The following is a 20,872-nucleotide window of genomic DNA, read 5'->3' on the forward strand; positions in this document are numbered from 1 at the left end:
TAATGGGGATGAAAAAACAAAACCGAAGGCTCCTGTTGATCCAATCCCTGGATGCAGCAGGATTTTTCCACCATTGCCCAAAACAGATAAGAAAAACAATACAGCTACTCCTCAAACTTCTCAAAAGAAATCCAAGCTTTTTCGGACATAGTGGAATTCATATTAAATATGTTGAACAAACAACCCCCTCTTAGAAGCTTAATTTCTGCCTTGTTGGAATAGAATCATATCTTAAGCAATTGACTGTTTCATGGCCCCTCCGTGCATCAATAATACCTTTCGATGGATAATTCATCGAACGAGGTTGAAGATATGATCACTGTGCTACAGTGGAACTGCCGTAGTCTAGTGCCTAAACTAGACTCGTTCAAATTTTTACTTCACAATTCTGATTGTGATATATTTGCTCTCTATGAAACATGGCTTTCTTCCGATAAAGAACTCAACTTCCACGATTTTAATATTATATGCCTGGATAGAGACGATTCTTATGGAGGAGTACTTTTAGGGATCAAAAAGTGCTACCTTTTCTACAAAATTTCGCTTCCTGCTCCATCAGGCGTCGAAATCGTCGCTTGCCAAATAAATGTGAAGAGCAAAGACCTTTGCATAGCTTCAGTTTATGTTCCACCAAGAACCTTCATTAGCCGTAGTCAACTATGGAATCTAGTTTCGATTCTTCCATCCCCAGTATTAATCCTGGGTGATATGAACTCCCATGGTACTAGGCTGGGCGATCTATATGATGACAATAGAGCGGCTATTTTTTACGATTTATGCGACGATTTCAACTTGACTATTTTGAACACTGGGGAAGCGGCAAAATCTCTGGCGCGAGAAAGCTGACTCGACCTATCTTTGTGTTCAAGATCGCTATCATTGAAAAGTTATCTGTAACGGAACCATCTGGTAGCTGGGTGAGTTCCGTATCACCCAAGACCTGTCAGCGAAAACGTCAGGGACAGTACAACGGGTGACGTGGCTCCAAAACGTCACAGGCAGTATAAAAATCGTTTAACACAGAAGAAACACAAACGTGGAAAAACGAATAAACACATGGAAAATTAAAGTTAAATTCTTAAAAGTAAAGCTCAATTATATTCTAATCAGGCTAATAAGATAAATTTACGATCCAGTGAAAGCAAAGTGACAAGGTAAATTATTGTTTATCTTACTTTCTATACAAAATACTCATCCTAAATTTTATATAGGTGGCAATTACTTCAGCTTTGCATTGGGTGACGTTTTGCCTAAAATTAGAAACTTAATGGTAAGTACATATGATATAATGTGAATTCAAAATGCTAAACTATCTATTTAAACTATTATCACAGCTTGTTACTAGTACGGAATTAAATAATTTCCAAATTAGGAAGATAGTCTCGGGTTAGATTAGAGGAGAACACGCAATCGTAAGATGAATTTATGTGAACTCGATCAACATTATAATTTACGTATTGAATATATTACAGGATTGAAGCTGGGTACAACCTGCTATCGGGACGCGTTTCTCTCCCAATCCGAAACAAACTTCAAAGGATTTCTTTTTGGATCAAGTCGTTCGAAAGAAAGATGGACGGCAAACATTGCGTCAAGTCATTTTAGATGCGCGGGAGTGACAGACTCCATAGCCGAAGTTGATCGCAGTTGGAGATGCAATCAGTGCCGTGAGGAGGATTCTGTGTTGCAGTCCCAAGTGTCAACTGGTCGTTCGATGTCAAGCAAACGCTCATCTAGGGTAGATCTCAATCTGAGAATGCTAGAAGAGCAGAAATCCATGCGGACAAGAAGGATCCTGGAAGAAGAAGCAGCTCAGGCAGCTGCGAGGATGAGAATCGCTGAGGAAGAGGAAAACTTTCTGAAGCAAAAGTATGCTTTGCTCCTGGCAGAAGCGGACAATGCAGAGGATGGTGCCAGAAGGAGATCCAGGCTGAGCAGTCGAGCCAGTCGCGAGAAGGTACGGTCATGGCTTAGCGGCAGGAAGTGGGTGCATCACAACAAGTGACAGTAGCACCATCCAGCAGCATGCCGCCATCGATCGTAACTTCAGAAGCAGCTAAACAGTCGGTGATTCCAGAATCTATTCCTATGGCAGAGTCAACCATAAAATCCTCAACGTTTATCCCGACGAATGCAGATAGCATTCCTGCAATAGTAGCTACTAGTGCAGCGTCAACTTCCACACCGAATTCTGAAGAGGATTTCGGAAAAACAGGCTGTGGGACGGACGTTTGCCCTGTAGCCTTATCAACGGGTAATTTCGTATCTCGCACTGAAATAGCAATCCAACAACCGCCGGTAAGTACATCGCGGTTTCTCTGATGGGATTCCTCGTTCAGAATTAATACTTTAAACGCGATGGATGCTACTACGGGAATTATCATAGGGATAGAGCACATCCGACTTCTAACTTCGTTGCGAGTATGTGAGGGTAAGGAAAACGAACCGGTGGCGACAAAGATGCGCCTTGGCTGGTGCGTTTTTGGAAAGAACTCCGATAACGGTACCGTGCTGGAACAGCTGAACCTACACCTTGTGAGCGATCTGGGAAATCGGGAGCTACACGAATGAATGAAACAATACTTTGCTGTCGAGGAATCAAGTGTGACAGTCAAGCCAGAAGCCGAAGAAGACAAACGTGCCCGTGAAATCATGGAAGCAACTACAAGACGAGTGAACGGGTCGTTTGAAACAGGGTTGTTATGGAAGCATGACCATTTTCCCTTCCCGGACAGCTACCCCATGGCAGTACGACGAATGAGGGCGTTAAATACGCGGTTAAGCAGAGATCCAGTACTCGAATCTAAAGTGAAGGAGACAATTGCACAGTACGAAGCGAAAGGATATACACACCGGATCACTTCGGAGGAACTCCAGTCAACGGACCCGAGCAAGGTTTGGTACTTGCCACTGGGCGTGGTGCAGAATCCGAAGAAACCGGACAAAATTCGGCTAATATGGGATGCAAAAGCACGAGTAGGAGGAGTGTCATTCAACGACATGTTGATGAAGGAGCCAGATCTATTAGTTGCACTGTTGTCAGTACTACTACGCTTCAGGCAAAGGAATATTGTGGTGGTTGGTGATATAAGGAAGATGTTCCATCAGATTCTTATGCGCTACTTGGATAAACAATCGCAGAGGTTCATTTTTCAGCTATTTCCAGATTCTCCCCCTCAAATCTACGTAATGGACGTGGCCACATTCGGCGCAACAGTTCACAGTTCATTAAGAACAAAAACGCAGCCGAGTTCGCCGTAAGCTTTCCCAGGGCGGTGAAGGCAATAATAGAAAATCACTACGTGGATGATTTCCTGGACAGCGTAGATTCGGAAGCAGAGGCTGTGCAGCTCGTCAACGAGGTTAAGTACGTGCACTCACAAGCGGGATTCGAGATTAAAAACTTCTGCTCTAGTTCCGCTGATGTTCTGGCTGAGATCGGAGAACAAAAAGCGCCAGTGATGGTATCCATGAATCTGGAAAAATCCTTGGAAACGGAGCGAGTGTTGGGGATGGAAGACATCTTCACGTTTGACCTGAGCACCATGAAGGACGAGGTCAGAGTGCTGATTGAAAGATCAGCTACACCAACCAAACGACAAGTCCTGAAGACCATAATGTCAGAGTTGGTTAGAAATGCTAACATGAAGCTTTTAGTGTGATGATTTATTAGCTAGAGAATGATCTTTAGAAGAGGGTAGGTGGATAGTTCCGTTAGGGTACGGCAGTATGAAAATTGAATAGAAGTTGAAAATGAGCGTACTGCCGTACTCTAACGGAACTATCCACCTACCCTCTTCTAAAGATCACGGTGCCGAATCAATACATACGCTTCCACCATTGGAAGAATATTGTTTCTTCGCCGATTTGATTTACAAAAGCTCACAGGATGCACAAAAAAAGAAAAGTTCCTAGTCCGCCCTTCAAAAGGAGACCAGCCACATCAGGATGGGACGAAGAATGCACAAAATTGTATGTAGAAAAATATGATGCTTTCAAAGCTTTTCGTAGACACAAAACCTCCACATACTTCGGAATATTCAAAGCTTGAGACAAACCTGAAACAATTAATCAAAGCAAAAAACACGGTTATTGGCGCAATTTCGTCGAGGGACTCTCACGAGAAACCTCAATGAACACCTTGTGGAGGGTGGCTCGTAACATGCGTAACCGCTCATCTTCTAATGAGAGTGAAGAATACTCCAACCGATGGATATTCGATTTCGCTAAAAAGGTCTGTCCGGACTCAGTTCCAGCACAACACATTCTTCGAGAAGCGTCACCGAGTGGCAGCTCGCTGGATAACCCATTCACAATGCTGGAATTCTCTATGGCTCTTCTTTCATCGAACAACTCCTCACCGGGAAGCGATATGATTAAATTCAATCTTCTGAAAAATCTCCCAAATATCGCTAAAAGACGCTTGCTACACTTATTCAATTCCTTACTAGAAGGAACAAACGATTGTCTAGGGCTGCTTTCCACAGATATTCAACTGGCCTTTGCGCACAAGGAGCAATTGGTTTCAGTATTCTTGGACATTAAGGGGGCTTTTGATTCAGTTTCCATTGAAATTCTGTCAGACAATCTGCACAGATGTGGACTTTCTGGAATTTTAAATAATTTCTTGCATAATTTGTTGTCAGAAAAGCCAATGCACTTTTCCCTTGGACGACAAATGACAACTTCCAGAATTAGCTACATGGGTCTGCCCCAAGGCTCATGTCTCAGCCCTCTTCTTTAAAACTTTTATGTCAAAGATATCGACAACTGTTTGGCAGAACAATGTACGCTAAGACAACTTGCAGATGACGGTGTGTTTCCGTAAGAGGTCCACATGCCGTGGACTTTCAAGGACCATTGCAAAGTCCTAAGATAACTTATCTTCTTGGGCTAGGAATCTAGGGATCGAATTCTCGTCGCAGAAAACTGAACTGGTAGTGTTTACTCAAAAGCGGTACCCAGCCCAAATGCATCTTAATCTTTTGGGCAGAAACATTACTCAATCATTGTCTTTCAAGTACCTTGGGGTCTGGTTTAATTCAAAGTGCACTTGGAATACCCATATTACGTATTCGAAGCAAAAATGTCAGCAGAGGATCAACTTTCTCCGTTCAATTTGTGGCACATGGTGGGGTGCTCATCCGGGAGACCTCATAACGCTTTATAAAACAACTATTCTCTCTGTTCTAGAGTACGGCTCTTTCTGCTTTCTCTCGGCAAGAAAATGTCACCTAATAAAATTGGAACGAATTCAATCTCGTTGTCTGCGTATTGCTCTCGGCTATATGCACTCAACGCATAACATGAGTCTCGAAGTTCTGGTAGGAGTAACACCCCTCCAGAACCGTTTCTAGGAGCTTTCTCTAAGAATACTAATCAAATGCGGAGTGACGAACACACTTATAATTGAAAATTTTGAAGAAATTCTTGGGCTGAACACACAATCTCGATTTATGAGAATCTACCACCACTACATATCGTCAGATATGTGTCTTCTTTGTTACACTCCAGACCGTGCTCACTTCACTAATCGCAGTTCCTCAATTGAATATGATCTGACCATGAAACAAGCAACTAATGGGATTCCCGATCAACTTCGACCTATTATTATCCCGCGTATTTTACTGAAAAGTACCAACACGTCAATTGTGTGAATAGATATTTTACAGACGGTGTTACTGCTTTTTTTACTTTCCCTTGGTCCAAACGTGGAAGGGAACGCTCCCAGGGTCGTTTTATGTTTACTCTCTCTGACACTGTACCTTCTAGCATAAAGAAGAATCATGAACAACATGAACGCTAAAAGGTTCATCAGGGTTGAATCCAACTAGGTACATTATACCCCGTTCACATTACAGCGTATATCACGTGATATACGCTGTCTTGCAATGAGCACTCATACATCTAGTTTTCACTGGAAATCCTATGTATGAATGCTCATTGCAGGACGTTACGTGATATAGGCTGTAATGTGAACGGGGTATTAGTTTCACCAAATCTAACCTCGGAAAGATTTCAGAAAGCGAGGGGTGCGAAATTCCAGCATTGGGTGAATTTTCATCGTCGAAACACGAATAACTCAGAAATGTGCGAAATTCTAGAAACACCTACTTTTTCACAAATCAAAAAAAGCCGTAAGCTGTAATTTAGAAATCATGCCTCGATAATTGAAGGTTTATTTTAATTGTTTACCTTACATAAAAAATCCTACGTGATCACGTGTTTTATCTGTTTCCTTGTATAGTAACATCCCTGATCCTATCCTTCGAAAATGTACCCTTCTAACCTCAAGTAAGCCGCGAGTAATCGGCCCAACTCCTACTAGACATAGAATTAAGTGAATTTTGTTACACACAGTGAACAATGAATTATCGGCTCCGTAAAGCTAACGTGATTGAGCCTTCCAAATAAACGAACTAGATAAAAAAAATTGTATAGTAACATGTCAACTAGCTTATGTGTTTTGTCTTCGTACTTTTCTGTTCTTGCATGCGAATTTGTGTTTTTTTAAATAATCAAAACAGCGCGACTTACGGTTTTGGTGGTGGAGATGATGGTGACTTACGGTGGTGGTACCGACTATCGGTGATGGTGGCTTATGGTTTCGGTGGTAATGGTGATTTACGGTGGTGGTACCGACTATCGGTGATGGTGGCTTACGGTTTCGGTGGTGATGGTGATGGGGGCTTCCGGTGATGGTGGCTTCCGGTGATGGTGGCTTCTGGTGATGGTGGCTTTCGGTGATGGTGGCTTTCGGTGATGGTGACTTTCGGTGGCTTTTGGCGTGATGATGGCAATTGTCTTGCAGCCTGATGGATGTTGTCTTTGAATGGCGACTAATAATGGCCTCAACAATGATTTCCGTGATCATGCGTCTATTTGACGACAATGGACTATTGTCTATTGAATCGCCATATTGATGGCGAACGTGAATCCACAACTTGGACGTCGAGAATTTCCCTCTTCTGCCGTTGTCTCCAAGGGAGTGCACGCAGGGTTGATTTGTGTTTTTGATGCGGATTGGAAGCAAAAGCTGCCGTATTCTAAAACAGAAAGGATGGTTGTTCGGTACAACCTGATCAGACCTTTGGGATTGGCTCCTCACCAAGTTCCGGTAATTGTACGAAGAAAATTAATCTTTTGCTGGCATTTTGTTTCAGATGAGCAATATGTTTTCCCCATGTGCATTTGGAATCGAACCGATTGTTTTACCCATTAGCTGAAGCTGACCCCAGAGATGAAAACTAAAATGAAACTGCCGGAAGAAAAACTTTCTATTTTAGTGTTCTCTTTCACGGTCCCTTTCATCCAATGAATACCCCTCGTATTCAAGGTAATTTTGTGGTTTTGCTGCCCCCTCGATTGAGATGAAATTTTGCGCTCATTTTTATCAAAACAATCACACCAAAATCAGAGATTACTCGATTAACAACTAATCGATTTTTTTTTGTTCGCTGTGCTGCCATTTTTCCAGCAATGAGAGTGCAGCACATGTTTGAAACGATCGGTGATGATCCTCTGGAGATGTCAATGCTTATATCGGCATGATATAACCGATTACAAATATTTTACTTTTCAGTTCGGTAACGGTAACTGAAATAAACACGAGTGTTCACCGGTTGCTGTAACTGTGCAACGGAAGCACCCGGAACGCGTTTCGTCTGTGCTTGAAGAGCGCAGTCAACGATAAGTCGCGATAAAAAGGAGTACTCATCCAGCGGAGGGATTACCTCAACCGATTCAATACCACCGAGAACCGTGGCCGCAAATTTTTGCCAGTCAAAGTTTTTCGTGAGGTCGTACGCGATGTCAACCGAACGAGTGGAGGATGAACCATTGGTAATAAAAATTTTGATTGGCAAGTGGTAACTACCGTAGGGATCTTGAATTACTTTCCACGAGCAATCCTACGATAGTAAACTCGAACTGAGAGAGAAGTCTAATCTACTTTCTCTTGCTGGAGGTTTGGCCACTCGTGTTACTTCCCCAGTGTTTAGAATTGTCATATTGAAGTTATCGCAAAGGTCGTATATCAGGGTTGAGCGGTTGTCATCGTACAGTTCCCCCCAGCCTGTACCGTGGGAATTAAAATCTCCTAAGATCAACCGAGGCTCAGATAAAACTGAGCAGATATCAGAGAATCCTTGGCGAGAAGATAAATTGAGGCTTTTACCTCGAATAGTTACCTGACATGCGACAACTTCAATGCCTGTCACGGAAGGCAGATCGATTCTATAAAAGTAATGGAGCTTATTAAACACGAAAAGCACCCCTCCATACAAATCTGCTCGATCCAGGCGAATAATGTTAAAATCGTGGAAAGGGAGATCGGTGTCTGAAGAAAGCCATGTTTCACAAAGAGCAAATGCATCAAAAAGTGAGTTGTGAACTAAAAATTTGAATGTGTCAAGTTTCGGTATAAGACTTCTACAGTTCCACTGAAGAACAGAGATCATATCCCCGACCTCAATCGGAAAATTATCCATCAAAAGATATGATCGATGCAAGGAAGGACCACCTAGAAGCTAGTTGCTTCAAAAGAGTTTTCATAATTGGAAGCACTACATTAATAATGTTGAGTTAGAGACGTTGAATATATTTAAGATGCTCTCCACAATTCCAGAAAACGTGAACATGAGAACATGTTCTTACTGATTTTTCAGCTGTTCTTCTGGATGAAAAATTGGGATATCTAGGGTTTTAGATGATCTCAGAAGTGGTGAAAAGTCCTTGTTAAAATTACAAGATTTAAATCCCGGTGGTGGGGGTTTCGGTACTTTTCCGCTACCTCTTAAATTTGTCAAGGTAGGTTGAGAGTCCATACGAGAGGTCTTACGAGGATTTTTAGTGACGTTTTTTAGTCGCTTTCTCGTGTTGCCTTTAAAGACAAAGAGACTACCTTCACCGACCTCTAAGTCAGAGCCCTGATCATCATCTGGCAAAATGGAGTATGTGTTTTTGGTTTTTGGGGATGGTTTGGGAAGATGAAGTGGTGTTTGTACTTCGGGAAATCAACCAAAGCATGCAGAGTATCCTTGAAGTAAACACATTTTGGGGTAGCCCAGCAAGGACCAACTGCATGCAGCTCACCACATTGATCGCAGCTCGAGCAGAAGTCAGCGGTGTGACCAAGTTCCTTGCATTTTGAGCAGTTCATTACCCGCGGTACAGACAAGCGTACAGGCAGTCGAACCTTCTCAATTACGACGTAGTCAGGTTGCGCCGATCCTGAAAAGGTCACACGGAACGAGTTTTACAGAGAATACGTTTTTTTCGTGCCAACGAGAGACACTGATTGCATTTGGATGCAATCCAGAATCTTCACTTTCGGAAGACATACACCTATTCCTGGAGGTTGTATGGAAGGAGAGCATAAGAGCTAGAATCTTACTTTTGTAATGTACATATTTTCTTTCAGCCGTCATTAGAGTGCTACAGTGCTACTCTTCGATCGTGTTTGCACTGGCACAAACACGAAGAACTGGGAGTTCAACAACGAAGAGCATACGGGAGAACAAACCACGAAGAGAATAGTTAATTTGCTAGTAAAGTGTACCGATAAACGTTAAACTTATTCGGTGAATGAGTCATAGAGTACGTGGTAATGGAATTTTGGTATATAGGGTGCGTGACGAATTTTTGCAGTAAATGGCATATTTGAGAAAAAATACACCAGTTAGTTATTCTAGCAATGAATTTTGTGCGATTTATTTTCTTTCGCAACATATGGAAGTTGTAAGTAAATTAATTCAAAAAAATTGCCTTCCCTTTCAACGACTGTAGTTAGACGCTTCCGGAAACTGCAGTATGCACGTTTTAAAATGTTTCGATCCATAGATGTCATCACTGCCTTGATTTTAGCTTTTAGCAACTTAAGTGTGGTGTGAGGGGTTCTATTGGTATCCCGTTGGACGACGCCCTATACAAAATAATCCAACGGATTGATATCGGGACTGCTTGGGGGCCAAATTTCTTCCTCCCAAATTTACGAAATATTTTCCGTAAGCCATTTCTGTGCTTTATTAGCAGTATGAGCAGGTGCTCCGTCTTATCACTTTCCCAAGCCTTTTTTAATATTATACACTGTTCTTTCAGACACATTTACCGACCGAAATATTTCTTTCATGCATACTCCGGCGCGCAACAAAGCGACAACGGCTGACAAATTGCTCTCTTGTTTCGACATCTTTACGTTTACTCAACATTGTTTGTTTAAATCTTACACCTAACAGTATAAGCTATCCAGTGCTGCCAAATATATCTAAATCATGATGCACAAGCATGAGAAATTACTATTTGAAATTTACTGCAAAAATTCGTCACGCACCCTGTATATTGCAAGACGAAGAACATCCCGAAAATAAAATACAGTGAAATTTTCAGTGGAAGCTCTAACATTAATATTTATTGTCGACAATAAAAATGATTGTTATAATGTTGTACTCTTCCGAAAACGGCAAAACTGCTACCTAGATGTACAATGAATGTACATAATAAAATGTTGTTACAATGATTTTTATCGTATTTTTCATTTATTTTATTGTTAACATGATTCGATCATGAACAATAATGAACAACTCTATTACAATAAAAATTGTTGTTACATTAAATATTGGTGTGTTTTCATTGTAGGTTACTTCACGAACAATGAAAATAAATCTGATTGAAGCATGCAGACTATGAGAGGAACAGCAACACTGCCAATGTAATCAAGATAGGCGCTGCTCATATGGCTCTGGCTTTGACAGTTCATTTGGCTCAAAACCAGCCAGTTCGCGTCCGCTCATCTCTTATCCTAGACCCTTTCTAAAACTGGGTTAAGATGGTTCAATTCAGCGTTCAACTCACTTGAACTGCGAAATGAACGTCCAGAAATCTGACCGATATCGGACTTGCTCTATTCGTTACCAAGTCAATTGAACGCCTACGACCAGATCGGTTTGAGTTTAATTCAAGTCACCTGCCTCATCTAAATCCCGTTTAATGCAGACCTTTTCCGTGCAGTCAATAATAATTATTTTTTATTGTAAATTTTCCATTTACCATGAAATTTATTGTTTTGTGCAACATAAATCAAGCTAAATTTATTGTAGACGTAAGACAATAATTTTTGTCTTATTTTTACATTGTTTTTTAATGTATTTTTGTTGTTATTTTTATTTCGGGTTTCCATGCCGAACAATAAGGAGAAAGTGAAACAATGGAATTAAACCAGTACACGTTCTTAAACTGAAAGATTGAGAAACGTTAGTATGATAGCAATAGGAGATTGCAGATATGGTTTTTGTAGAAAGTACTACATCTGTCCCCATATCTATGGGCGGCAGCAAGAGAGTAAACCAATAGATTTTCATTCCATTGTAAAACGTCCGTGAATAAAGTTAGTAAACGTATCGTTCGCTTTTAACCATTTATTACGCGGTTACCGAAAAAGTCTTTCCGGTGGATTCCTTGGTTCTTCCGTCGGTAGTTCTCCGCTGCATAACCTGTCCGCTGTGGTTAGTTATTATCCAACAGGTTATGGGCCCAGAAAAGTGGTAAAGTGACACGCGGACACGGACATTGTTCCCCACGGGTTGCGTCATTTGGCAGTTTATTACCCGTTGCCGTGGAGTGAGCTTTAGCGGTTGTTTGCGTAGTAGTGTTGCATTCGTATAGTAGCTCAGTGTGATTCTATGCTACTGATCTCTGCTGTATAAGTGTTGTGTAGATCACTCACCGGGAGCATAACTGCTCGAAAAATACGATTCTTCTCTTGTATCGGAGCACATCGGAGGCTTGCTCAAGAAGCTTGTGTGTTGTTGTGAGAAGTATCTATTCGGTGCGGAATCAAAACAAAAACCAAAACTGGGTGTGTTGAACAGTTCGGTTTGCAGATATGGTTTAACCAAACAGCGTTGTTGTTTTGTTTTTGTTGAAAGTGATATCGTTTCGCGTTGTGATCAGTTTCGAATAGCAACGAGAAGAGCTGAGAAATATGACTGAAAAATATATGTTTCCCCGTTTGAACAACCAAAATTACTCGGTATGGAAGACCCGAATCGAAATGTTGCTGAAAAGAGAAGAACTGTGGAATGTGATTATCGGTACACCGACGAATCCAGTTACGGAAGCGTGGACGAAAAGTGATCAAAAGTGCCATGCCACGATCGTTTTATATGTGGAGGACAACCAATTGAATTTGGTGAAAGACGTGAAACAGTACCAAGGAAGTGTGGACTCAGTTGAAAAGTTACCACGAGAAAACAACCATGACCTCGCGTGTGTCTTTGTTAAAGAAAATTTGTAGTTAAAATTTGCCGGAAGGTGCAGATGCTGAAAAGCATTTGTTTGACCTTGAAGAGTTGTTTGACCACCTAGCGTGTGCGGGTCAAGAACTAGAAGATTCGTTGAAAATTGCTATGTTACTTAGAAGCTTGCCGGAGTCGTATAGTGGTCTAGTGACGGCACTTGAAAGCCGACCTAAAAAGGATCTGACAATGGCACTCGTGAAGCAAAAGGTACTAGATGAATACCAACGGCGGTCGGAACGCTTTGCGGATTCTAGTGAAAAGGTCATGAAACTTCAATCGAAGGGGCAGCAGAAGCAAAAAGTATGTTTTTACGGCCAAAAACCTGGCCACTTCCGAAGAGATTGTCGTGCTTTGCAGCAGAAGAAAAATGGATACGAATCTAGAAGTGGAAAGGCAGACAAGGTGAAAGTGAAGAAAGATGACGTGAAGGCAAAACAGGCCGCTGAAAAGAACAATCCGATATGTTTTACGATCGGTAGCGGCCGTCGGAAGGACTGTTGGTACATTGATAGCGGCTGTTCGTGTCATATGACAAACAATCTTGCTTTCTTTACGGAACTGGACGAAAGCAAGTGTATTGAAGTGGTGTTAGCAGACGGTTCAGTGTCAAAGTCCCATGGAATGAGTGAAGGCCTAGTGAAATGTGTAGATGGAGATGGAAACGTTGTGGAAGTGAAGCTCACGGAAGTACTTTAGATACCAGTTTTGGACAGTGGATTGATATCCGTGCGAAAACTGACCCAAAAGGGATTTTCGGTTAATTTCGTGGGATCTAGCTGTTCGCTAGTGAGTGAAACTGGTGCGAAGTTGGCGTTCGGTGAAATTTACGGCAGCTTATTTGTGCTGAAGACAGTGGAGTTCGCGAAGCTGAGTAAGGAGGTCCATCACCAGAAGAACTGCCAACATATTTGGCATAGGCGGTTCGGTCTCAGGGATCCGGCGGTACTTAATTGCCTGAAAACGGGCGGTTTGCGAACACTGTTTAAAAGGTAAGCTTCCTCGTTGCCCATTCCCCAATATTGCTAATAGCAGAGCAAGCCGAATCCTTGACCTGGTTCATACTGATGTCTGTGGACCAATGTCGAATGTCACTCCAGGAGGATGTCGGTACCTGATGACGTTGATCGATGACTTCAGCTGTTACACCGTGGTTTGCCTGTTACAACAGAAGTCGGATGTGGCATTAAGCGGTATGTAGCCCACGTCAAAACTCAGTTCGGGCGGATTCCTTGCGTCATCAGATCAGATGAAGAAGGCAAATACGTGAACAACGAGCTTCGAACGTTCTACGAGAAAGAGGGCATACAGGCACAATATACCGCAGCATATTCCCGTAGCAGAATGGCGTTGCAGAGCGCAAGAACCGCACGCTGCAGGAGATGGCAACGTGCATGCTACTCGACGCTAATCTTCCGAAAAAGTATTGGGGTGAAGCGATAATGACCGCCGCTTACATACAGAATCGGCTCCCTTCGCGTGCCGTCAACAGCACACCGTACGAGAGATGGTTTAGGAAACTCCCTGTGCTAAGCCATTTCCGCATATTCGGTAGTCCTGCGTACATCCACATCCCAGACGTCAAAAGGACCAAATTTGGCTTCAAGACAAAACAGCTAATTTTCGTTGGCTATTGCGAAGACCGAAAAGCATATCGGTTCTTGGATCCTGAGACAGATAGAATCAAAACAAGCCGTGATGCTCAATTCATCGAGCAGCGAAATGATTCCCGAGTATTAGAACCGAAAGAAGGCGAATCAACGGTGAGCTATGGGGACTTTGGATGGACGGATGTAGCAATCAACGGAAGTTCATCTCAGGAGGAGTCAAATGGGCACGAGGAGATACCTCAGCAACAACCTAGCGAACACGAGGAGCAACAAGAGTCTGCTGAGGCGGAACATCGCGATGAATCTGAAAACGAGTACTATGGCTGGGAGGATGAAGAATTAGTGGATGAAGCTAGTGATAGGATGCAGCGTCGTGAAAAGCGGTCCGCAGTGGCTCAAGGATAACATCGTCGATGTGGCGATGGTCATCGAAGGAGACCCGTCGTCCTATGAAGAAGCGGTTAAAGGTTCGGAGAGCGATTTGTGGCTTTGTTTACCAGGCATTCATAAATAATTTCAAATTCGGTTTCTTCACATTTCTTGTTGAGTGCTATGTCCCATGTGATGTAGCCATCCTCTGAATCTAAACATTTTCCTTGAGAGTATGTGCAGGCCAAACTATTTTTTAAGTAAATGGCGTCGTTTTCGTAATCTACGGTAGCAATATAATCACGTAACGTTATTTCATATTCATAATATACCGAGGCATCGACCCAGGTATAGACAGGCGTTCTGTACGTCCCGCCTTTGCAATTACTTCCCCACACAGATCCTGTTATGAGGACTTCTCCACGTGTAGTTGCGTTCCGCTTTAATTCACGTAATTGATAGTCATGCGTTAATCTGACAATTCCTAATTGATGTGAGAGTTGACATTCTTCGGATGAAAATTCCTCTACAATGTATTCGTAACCTCTCTCATAATCAGAAGTATGAGAATGCATCCCACAATGCTTTATACTTCGTTTAATTATAACCTGGCATTGAAACGCTTTTATCTCACTTTTAACATTTCTTTGTAATACTTGTATTTGTACCTCGTTAGTTGATAAGTTATTTGATGGTGGTATGCATGAAACTACATCCAATAACGAATAACTTGTTAAATTAACTTCTGGGTTGCCGCAGTCATATGCTATTACTCCAGATCCTTCAAAAGAAAAGACATTTCCGAAAATTACACATGCTAAATACAAAACCACCATTAAATTTGCCCATGTGACCGACTTTACAATTTTCTTTGGTTTTGGCTTTGGCTTCGCAATTTCCGCAGCTATTTGTTTACCTTGTCAATATCGACATACCTTCGTTTTCCATATTCGTATCCCTGCGAGGTTTCGTCATTTACTTTGTCTAATTCTCATAAAGCAATCTTTTTTAATGGTAGCTTCAACATCTTGGTGTTTCAACACCCGTTTCGCTATTTTTTTTTTCGATGATTTTTTTTTTTGTCGCTGGCATCGAAAATGGGAAAAAAAAACAAGAATTTTTTTTCGTCTTTTTTCGATGATTTTTTTTTTGTGACTAGCATCAAAAATGGGAAAAAAAATTAAAGAATTTTTTTTCGCCGGTTTTATTTTTCAATGATTTTTTTATGGCTGGCATAGAAATTAAAAGGGAAAAAAATTCTTGAATTTTTTTTTTCGCCTTTTTTTTCGATGATTTTTTTTGTGACTAGTATTGAAAATGGGAAAAAAAATAAAGAAATTTATTTCGCTATTTTTTATTTTTCGATGATTTTTTTTGTGGCTAGCATCGAAAATAGGAAAAAAAAATTAAAAAAATTTTTTTTCGCCTTTTTTTCTTTTTCGATGATTTGTGGCTAGCATCGAAAATGGAAAAAAAATCAAGAATTCTTTTTTGTTGTCTTCATTTGAAGAAGCTTCGCCTGGCGGCTAAACATCCATAATAGCCAATTTAACTACTGGTCGAGTGTATTCTCCAGAGGCTGTCACAACAGCCGATCTTACCTGACCATCCTTGCCTACATGTGTTTTCAAAACAACTCCCTTTTTCCACTTTGCCTTTTGATCATTTTCAGCAATTATAACGATGTCTCCTTCCTTTACATTTTTCACAGCTTCCGACCATTTTGATCTTTTGGCTAATGAAGGAAGGTATTCGTGTAACCACCTATCCCAGTAAGTTTTAGCCATAGACTGTACTTTCTTCCATTGTTGTCTAGTGGCTTCTGTCTTGGACACATCATTCAATGATGGTTCGGCTCTGCCGGCACAACCAATTAGGAAGTGGTTTGGAGTGAGTGGTTCGTCATCCGTGGCGTCTAAAGATATATTCGTCAAAGGTCTACTATTTATTATATTTTCGATTTCTGTTAATAACGCACGGAATGTGTGTTCTGGCATAGTTTGATTTGGTAAAAGACTTTTAAATTCTTGAACCAATCTTTCCCATGCTCCACCAAAGTGTGGAGATTATGGAGGATTGAAATGCCATTTAATTCCTCTTGACGCAAGTCTGTGCTGAATCTTTTTTAATTCATTGTCAGCTCCTACAAAATTAGTACCGTTGTCACTATAAAGGAATTTTATTCTGCCTCGTCTGTTCTGCACTGCGTTCAAGCATAATAAAAATGCATCTGCAGACAGATCATGGGCTTTTTCAAGATATACTGCCCTTGTTGTCATACAAGTAAACAATGCTCCCCGTCGTTTTCTTTCTTTCGTTCTGTTCTTCGTCCGATGGACACATTGCACGGCCCAAAGTAATCTACTCCGGTTTAATGGTTTTACGAACGGTTGCAATCGACACTCAGGTAGAGGTGTCATTTTAGGGGTATTTATCTTCGCAGTTTCTTTTTTACAATATTGACATTTTTTATTGTCCTTTTCATTCCAGCATCTATTTGGATAACATGATATTTTTGTTGCACTGCTGCTATCGTAGCTTTCATTTTTTTATGTTTAAACTGTTCATGTTGATTTTTCAATATTAAATCAACTACATGATGCTTTGCTGGAAGTATGTAAGGATATTGAGCCGCATAAGGAACGCACTCTGCATCCTTATATCGTGTTTCTGATTTATTGTACCATTTTGATCTAGGAATGGTGTTAGCGTTCGTATTTTTGATATTAATTCGCTCTGAGGTACCTTTACGCCAAAGGCTTCTGTAGAGAAGTAATCTGCCATAATCTACTTCATTGATTCTTCTTCTTCATTTACCTCATTCATTACAAACACGTGATTTTTGTTTTCGGCTTTATTTCGGCTGGTACCGAATATAACCCATCCCAACTTTGTTTTCTTGGTAATAGGTTCGGAAAATCCACGCGATCTTTCTTCAATACCCTTAAAGAGATATGCATGTGGTAATCCTAATAATATCGTTGGAACTGCCTTATCGTAAGATTGCAGTTCTATTCCCCTTAGATATGGAAACTGTTCTTGTATTCGTTTTGAATCAATAGATTGCATGGGTAAAGCCAGTTCTCTAATCGTACGTAAATCCTTAAGCAAAAATAATTTCCCGTTTTCACCTTTGATATGTACTTGAACGGTCATACTCTGTGTTTCTTCTTGGACCTCTCCGTTTTTCCAAGCTATAGTCATAGGCTTATTAAATCCTGACATATTCAATTGTTCAACTACGCTATTATGAATTAAGCTTACCGATGAACCTGAATCGAAAAATACGTGAGTTTTTAAACTGTCTTTTCCGTTGCTCAAAGTAACAGGCAAAATTTGATAATACACCATGTTGTGTTTTTGTACGTGACAGTTTACTTTGTCAGACGCAATAGTGGTTTCAGAACCTTTTCTTAAATTTTCTTTTTTTGTCAGTTCTTGGATGTAGCAATCGATTGTGTTTACTGGTACATCCGTCAATATTGCATGGCCGTGCTACTCTACAATCCTTTAATAGATGATTTGGATTGCAACATGAAAAACAAAGTTTCTTTTTCATTATAAACTGTCTTCTTTCTTCGCAAGACAATCCTCTAAATTCATTGCATCCTGTTAATCGGTGATTTTGTCCACACTTAAGGCACTTTGGATAACCTGTAGTTCACTCTATCGGGTCTTTCCAATCTGGAAAACTTTTCATTTTTAATCCCTTTATCAGCTATCAACATTGTAGCCAGTTTTTCTTGGGGCTTTAACCATTCATAGAAATCACTTAGCGTTGGAGCAATAAATGGATTTAATATAGTTGACAATGTCTTTATTTTCATTTACATACATCAACCATTGTTGATGCAGCCCATTGGGTAATTTTCCCGCCAGATCTCTGACTAATCTTTGATCATTCAGGTATTCCTCATGATCAATGCATCTCATATTAATTACTAGATTTCCAATTCCAGACATAAAATCCACCAGGATTTTCAAAAAATGAGGAATGGACATCTTGCAATAACCCAGAGTAAACCAACTTAACACTTCCGAATTGGTCTTCAAGTTTGTGCATGATTTATGTTTTCTGAATCTAGGAGAAGTGCATTGACTGCCCGCAATGCATCTCCTTTCAAACTTCTTTGTAGACGGTGTAAATTTTCAAGGTCCGAAAAATTTCCCTGTATTGTGTTGTTTCAAAGTAAGTTTTTTTAAATTTAGGCCAAGCCTTATAATTTTCATCAAAGTATGGCAAATCCAATAATGATTGCCTTAAGATATATTTTTCGGTTGCTGATTTAGCATTAACGTTGATACCATTGATTTTGTTTATTATTGCCTCAAAAGCCTCTACTTGGCTATCCATGGTAGTTTTATTATCTTTGATATTTTTTAGAACTTTAATTTGTTCTTCCTGTGGAACCAGAAGGGCTCTAAACTTGGTGCATTTTACACATGCCCAAGGCTCAGTTTTCTTAGGTGAGTGATCTAAGCCTACACATAACAAGTGGAACCAGCGATCACAATCGTCACAGGCCACCATCTTATCACTGTCGTCTTTTCCTTGACAAAGACGACAGTACCCATTTTTATTTACTACAAATTTTTCACTCATGTTTACAAATTTACTATTTTTTTTCTTTTACTCACACTTGATGTTGTCGTTGATGATCTTCAGGGTTGGCGTATAGCTTTTGTGATATATCGGCCACCGGCCGGGGAAAGCTGGATTCTTATTCAGCTATGATGATGATGATGATGATGATGATGATGATGATGATGATGATGATGATGATGATGATGATGATGATGATGATGATGATGATGATGATGATGATGATGATGATGATGATGATGATGATGATGATGATGATGATGATGATGATGATGATGATGATGATGATGATGATGATGATGATGATGATGATAATGATGATGATGATAATGATGATGATGATAATGATGATGATGATAATGATGATGATGATAATGATGCTGATGATGCTGATGATGCTGATGATGCTGGCTCTCTTCAGGTCGCTTGTAATACGACTAGCTGTCTTCTTGTTGTTAAACTGCTCACTTAGTTTAATTCTTTGTTGCGTGGTGTAGTGTGAATTTGCTCATATGCTGCCGGAACAACCTTTATTTGGCAGTACCACGTCACAAGATCACTGGAAACGCCTTGGTGACACAGTATTCTCGCTTAGGAAATGGTTCCTTGAGCCACTTTTTGTAGGCCTTTCCTATCTTCAACTTTTCCACTTGAATGTCGATTTCTCTAAAATATTCGACTAGTTCATTAATTTCCTCCAGAACATCATTCCCAATCATAATGTGCTGACTTTTTTTGATTATATCTTTGTCAGATTGTCACTTTTGGCACAATGGCCCACTTAGCTTTAACAAGCCCAAATGTTCGAAACTATCTGACCTTTGTCAGATTTCGCGTTTCAGCGCAACGGCCCACTTAAACCGCCAACTTGCGGATCTTTGCAGTCAGATAACGAATGACTGCTATTTGGCTAAACGCCACACTATTTGGCACAAAGGCCCACTGGAACTGCCAACTTGCGGTTCTTTACAGTCAGATTTCAACTGACTGCTATTTGGCTTAACACCAGACTATTTGGCACAAAGGCCCACTGGAACTGCCAACTTGCGGTTCTTTACAGTCAGATTTCGACTGACTGGAAGTTCGCGGGCTCAAAACGTCGGAAAACGTCCTCCAAGATTCCTCTCTGGAGCCACCATGAAATGTCTCCGCCAAAAGCTACTTTCTTCTCCGGTTAGGGAGAGTCTTTCGCTTACTAGGTTAGACACTGTTTCTCGATTCTAGGAGCTACTTTTTTCTCCGGTTAAGGAGAGAAGTTTTCACTTCCAAGTCAAGAGTTCTTCTAGGAGCTACTTTTTCCTCCGGTTAAGGAGAGAAGGTTTCACTTCTAGGCCGAAAGTTCTTTCGGATTCAAAAAGAAAAGAATCTGGAGTAACCTACGAAACTTCGAAATATTGACAGCGTTTTTCACAGCTTGACATCATTGTTAGTTTCGCTCTTTTGAAATGTTGATGCCGTGATTGCGTGTGCTCCAAGTCGTACTGTAAAAAGCATTAAATTTTATCTAAATACCACAAAATAATTATCATTGTAACATACACTACACAAACGCATATAATCCACTAGGAAATATCTGACGGTAGCCTGACATTTTTTGTGAAGCTCAGCGTTATCCGGAAACCGAAAAAAAAACTCACATTGGTTTCAGTTTCACGACCGCAGTTAGGGCAAAATTTTGCGAAAATAGTTAACCAGTTCACTGAGAATTCAAACAAACTCATAGCGAAGACAACGATAAAGTCACGCACAAAGCTGGAATATTTTGCTCCGCAGCAAGCGTTAGCAGCTTTTGTAAACAAAACATATCACGATGAAGTAATGAAATTGGATTATTAGCGGAATGCTTCAATAAAACAGCAAAAAAAGGTTACCTTCCATTTAATTCCACTTAATTAATTTTGGTATCCAGGACAGATAGGTACGTATTTCGACTACAATGTGCAGTCTTCATCACTGTTATTTAAAGATTTAAGTAAACTAAAGGAGTAAAATCTATT

The 20,872-nt window shown here is 40.6% G+C and overlaps 1 protein-coding gene across 1 annotated transcript; it reads right to left on the reverse strand.

Annotated features, from left to right (window-relative positions):
• Positions 1-6,537: 6,537 nt before the first annotated feature.
• Positions 6,538-6,874, reverse strand: LOC135715654 (histidine-rich glycoprotein-like; the record flags this gene model as incomplete). Its single annotated transcript, XM_065238830.1, has 1 exon — positions 6,538-6,874. A coding segment is annotated over exon 1 (337 nt), but the record flags the coding sequence as incomplete, so codon positions are not given.
• Positions 6,875-20,872: the final 13,998 nt, after the last annotated feature.

This window comes from Ochlerotatus camptorhynchus, unplaced genomic scaffold (genome assembly GCF_037179485.1).
Source record: "Ochlerotatus camptorhynchus isolate MF236.1 unplaced genomic scaffold, CSIRO-AGI_Acam_v1.1 ptg000986l, whole genome shotgun sequence".
NCBI classification, from domain to species: domain Eukaryota; kingdom Metazoa; phylum Arthropoda; class Insecta; order Diptera; family Culicidae; genus Ochlerotatus; species Ochlerotatus camptorhynchus.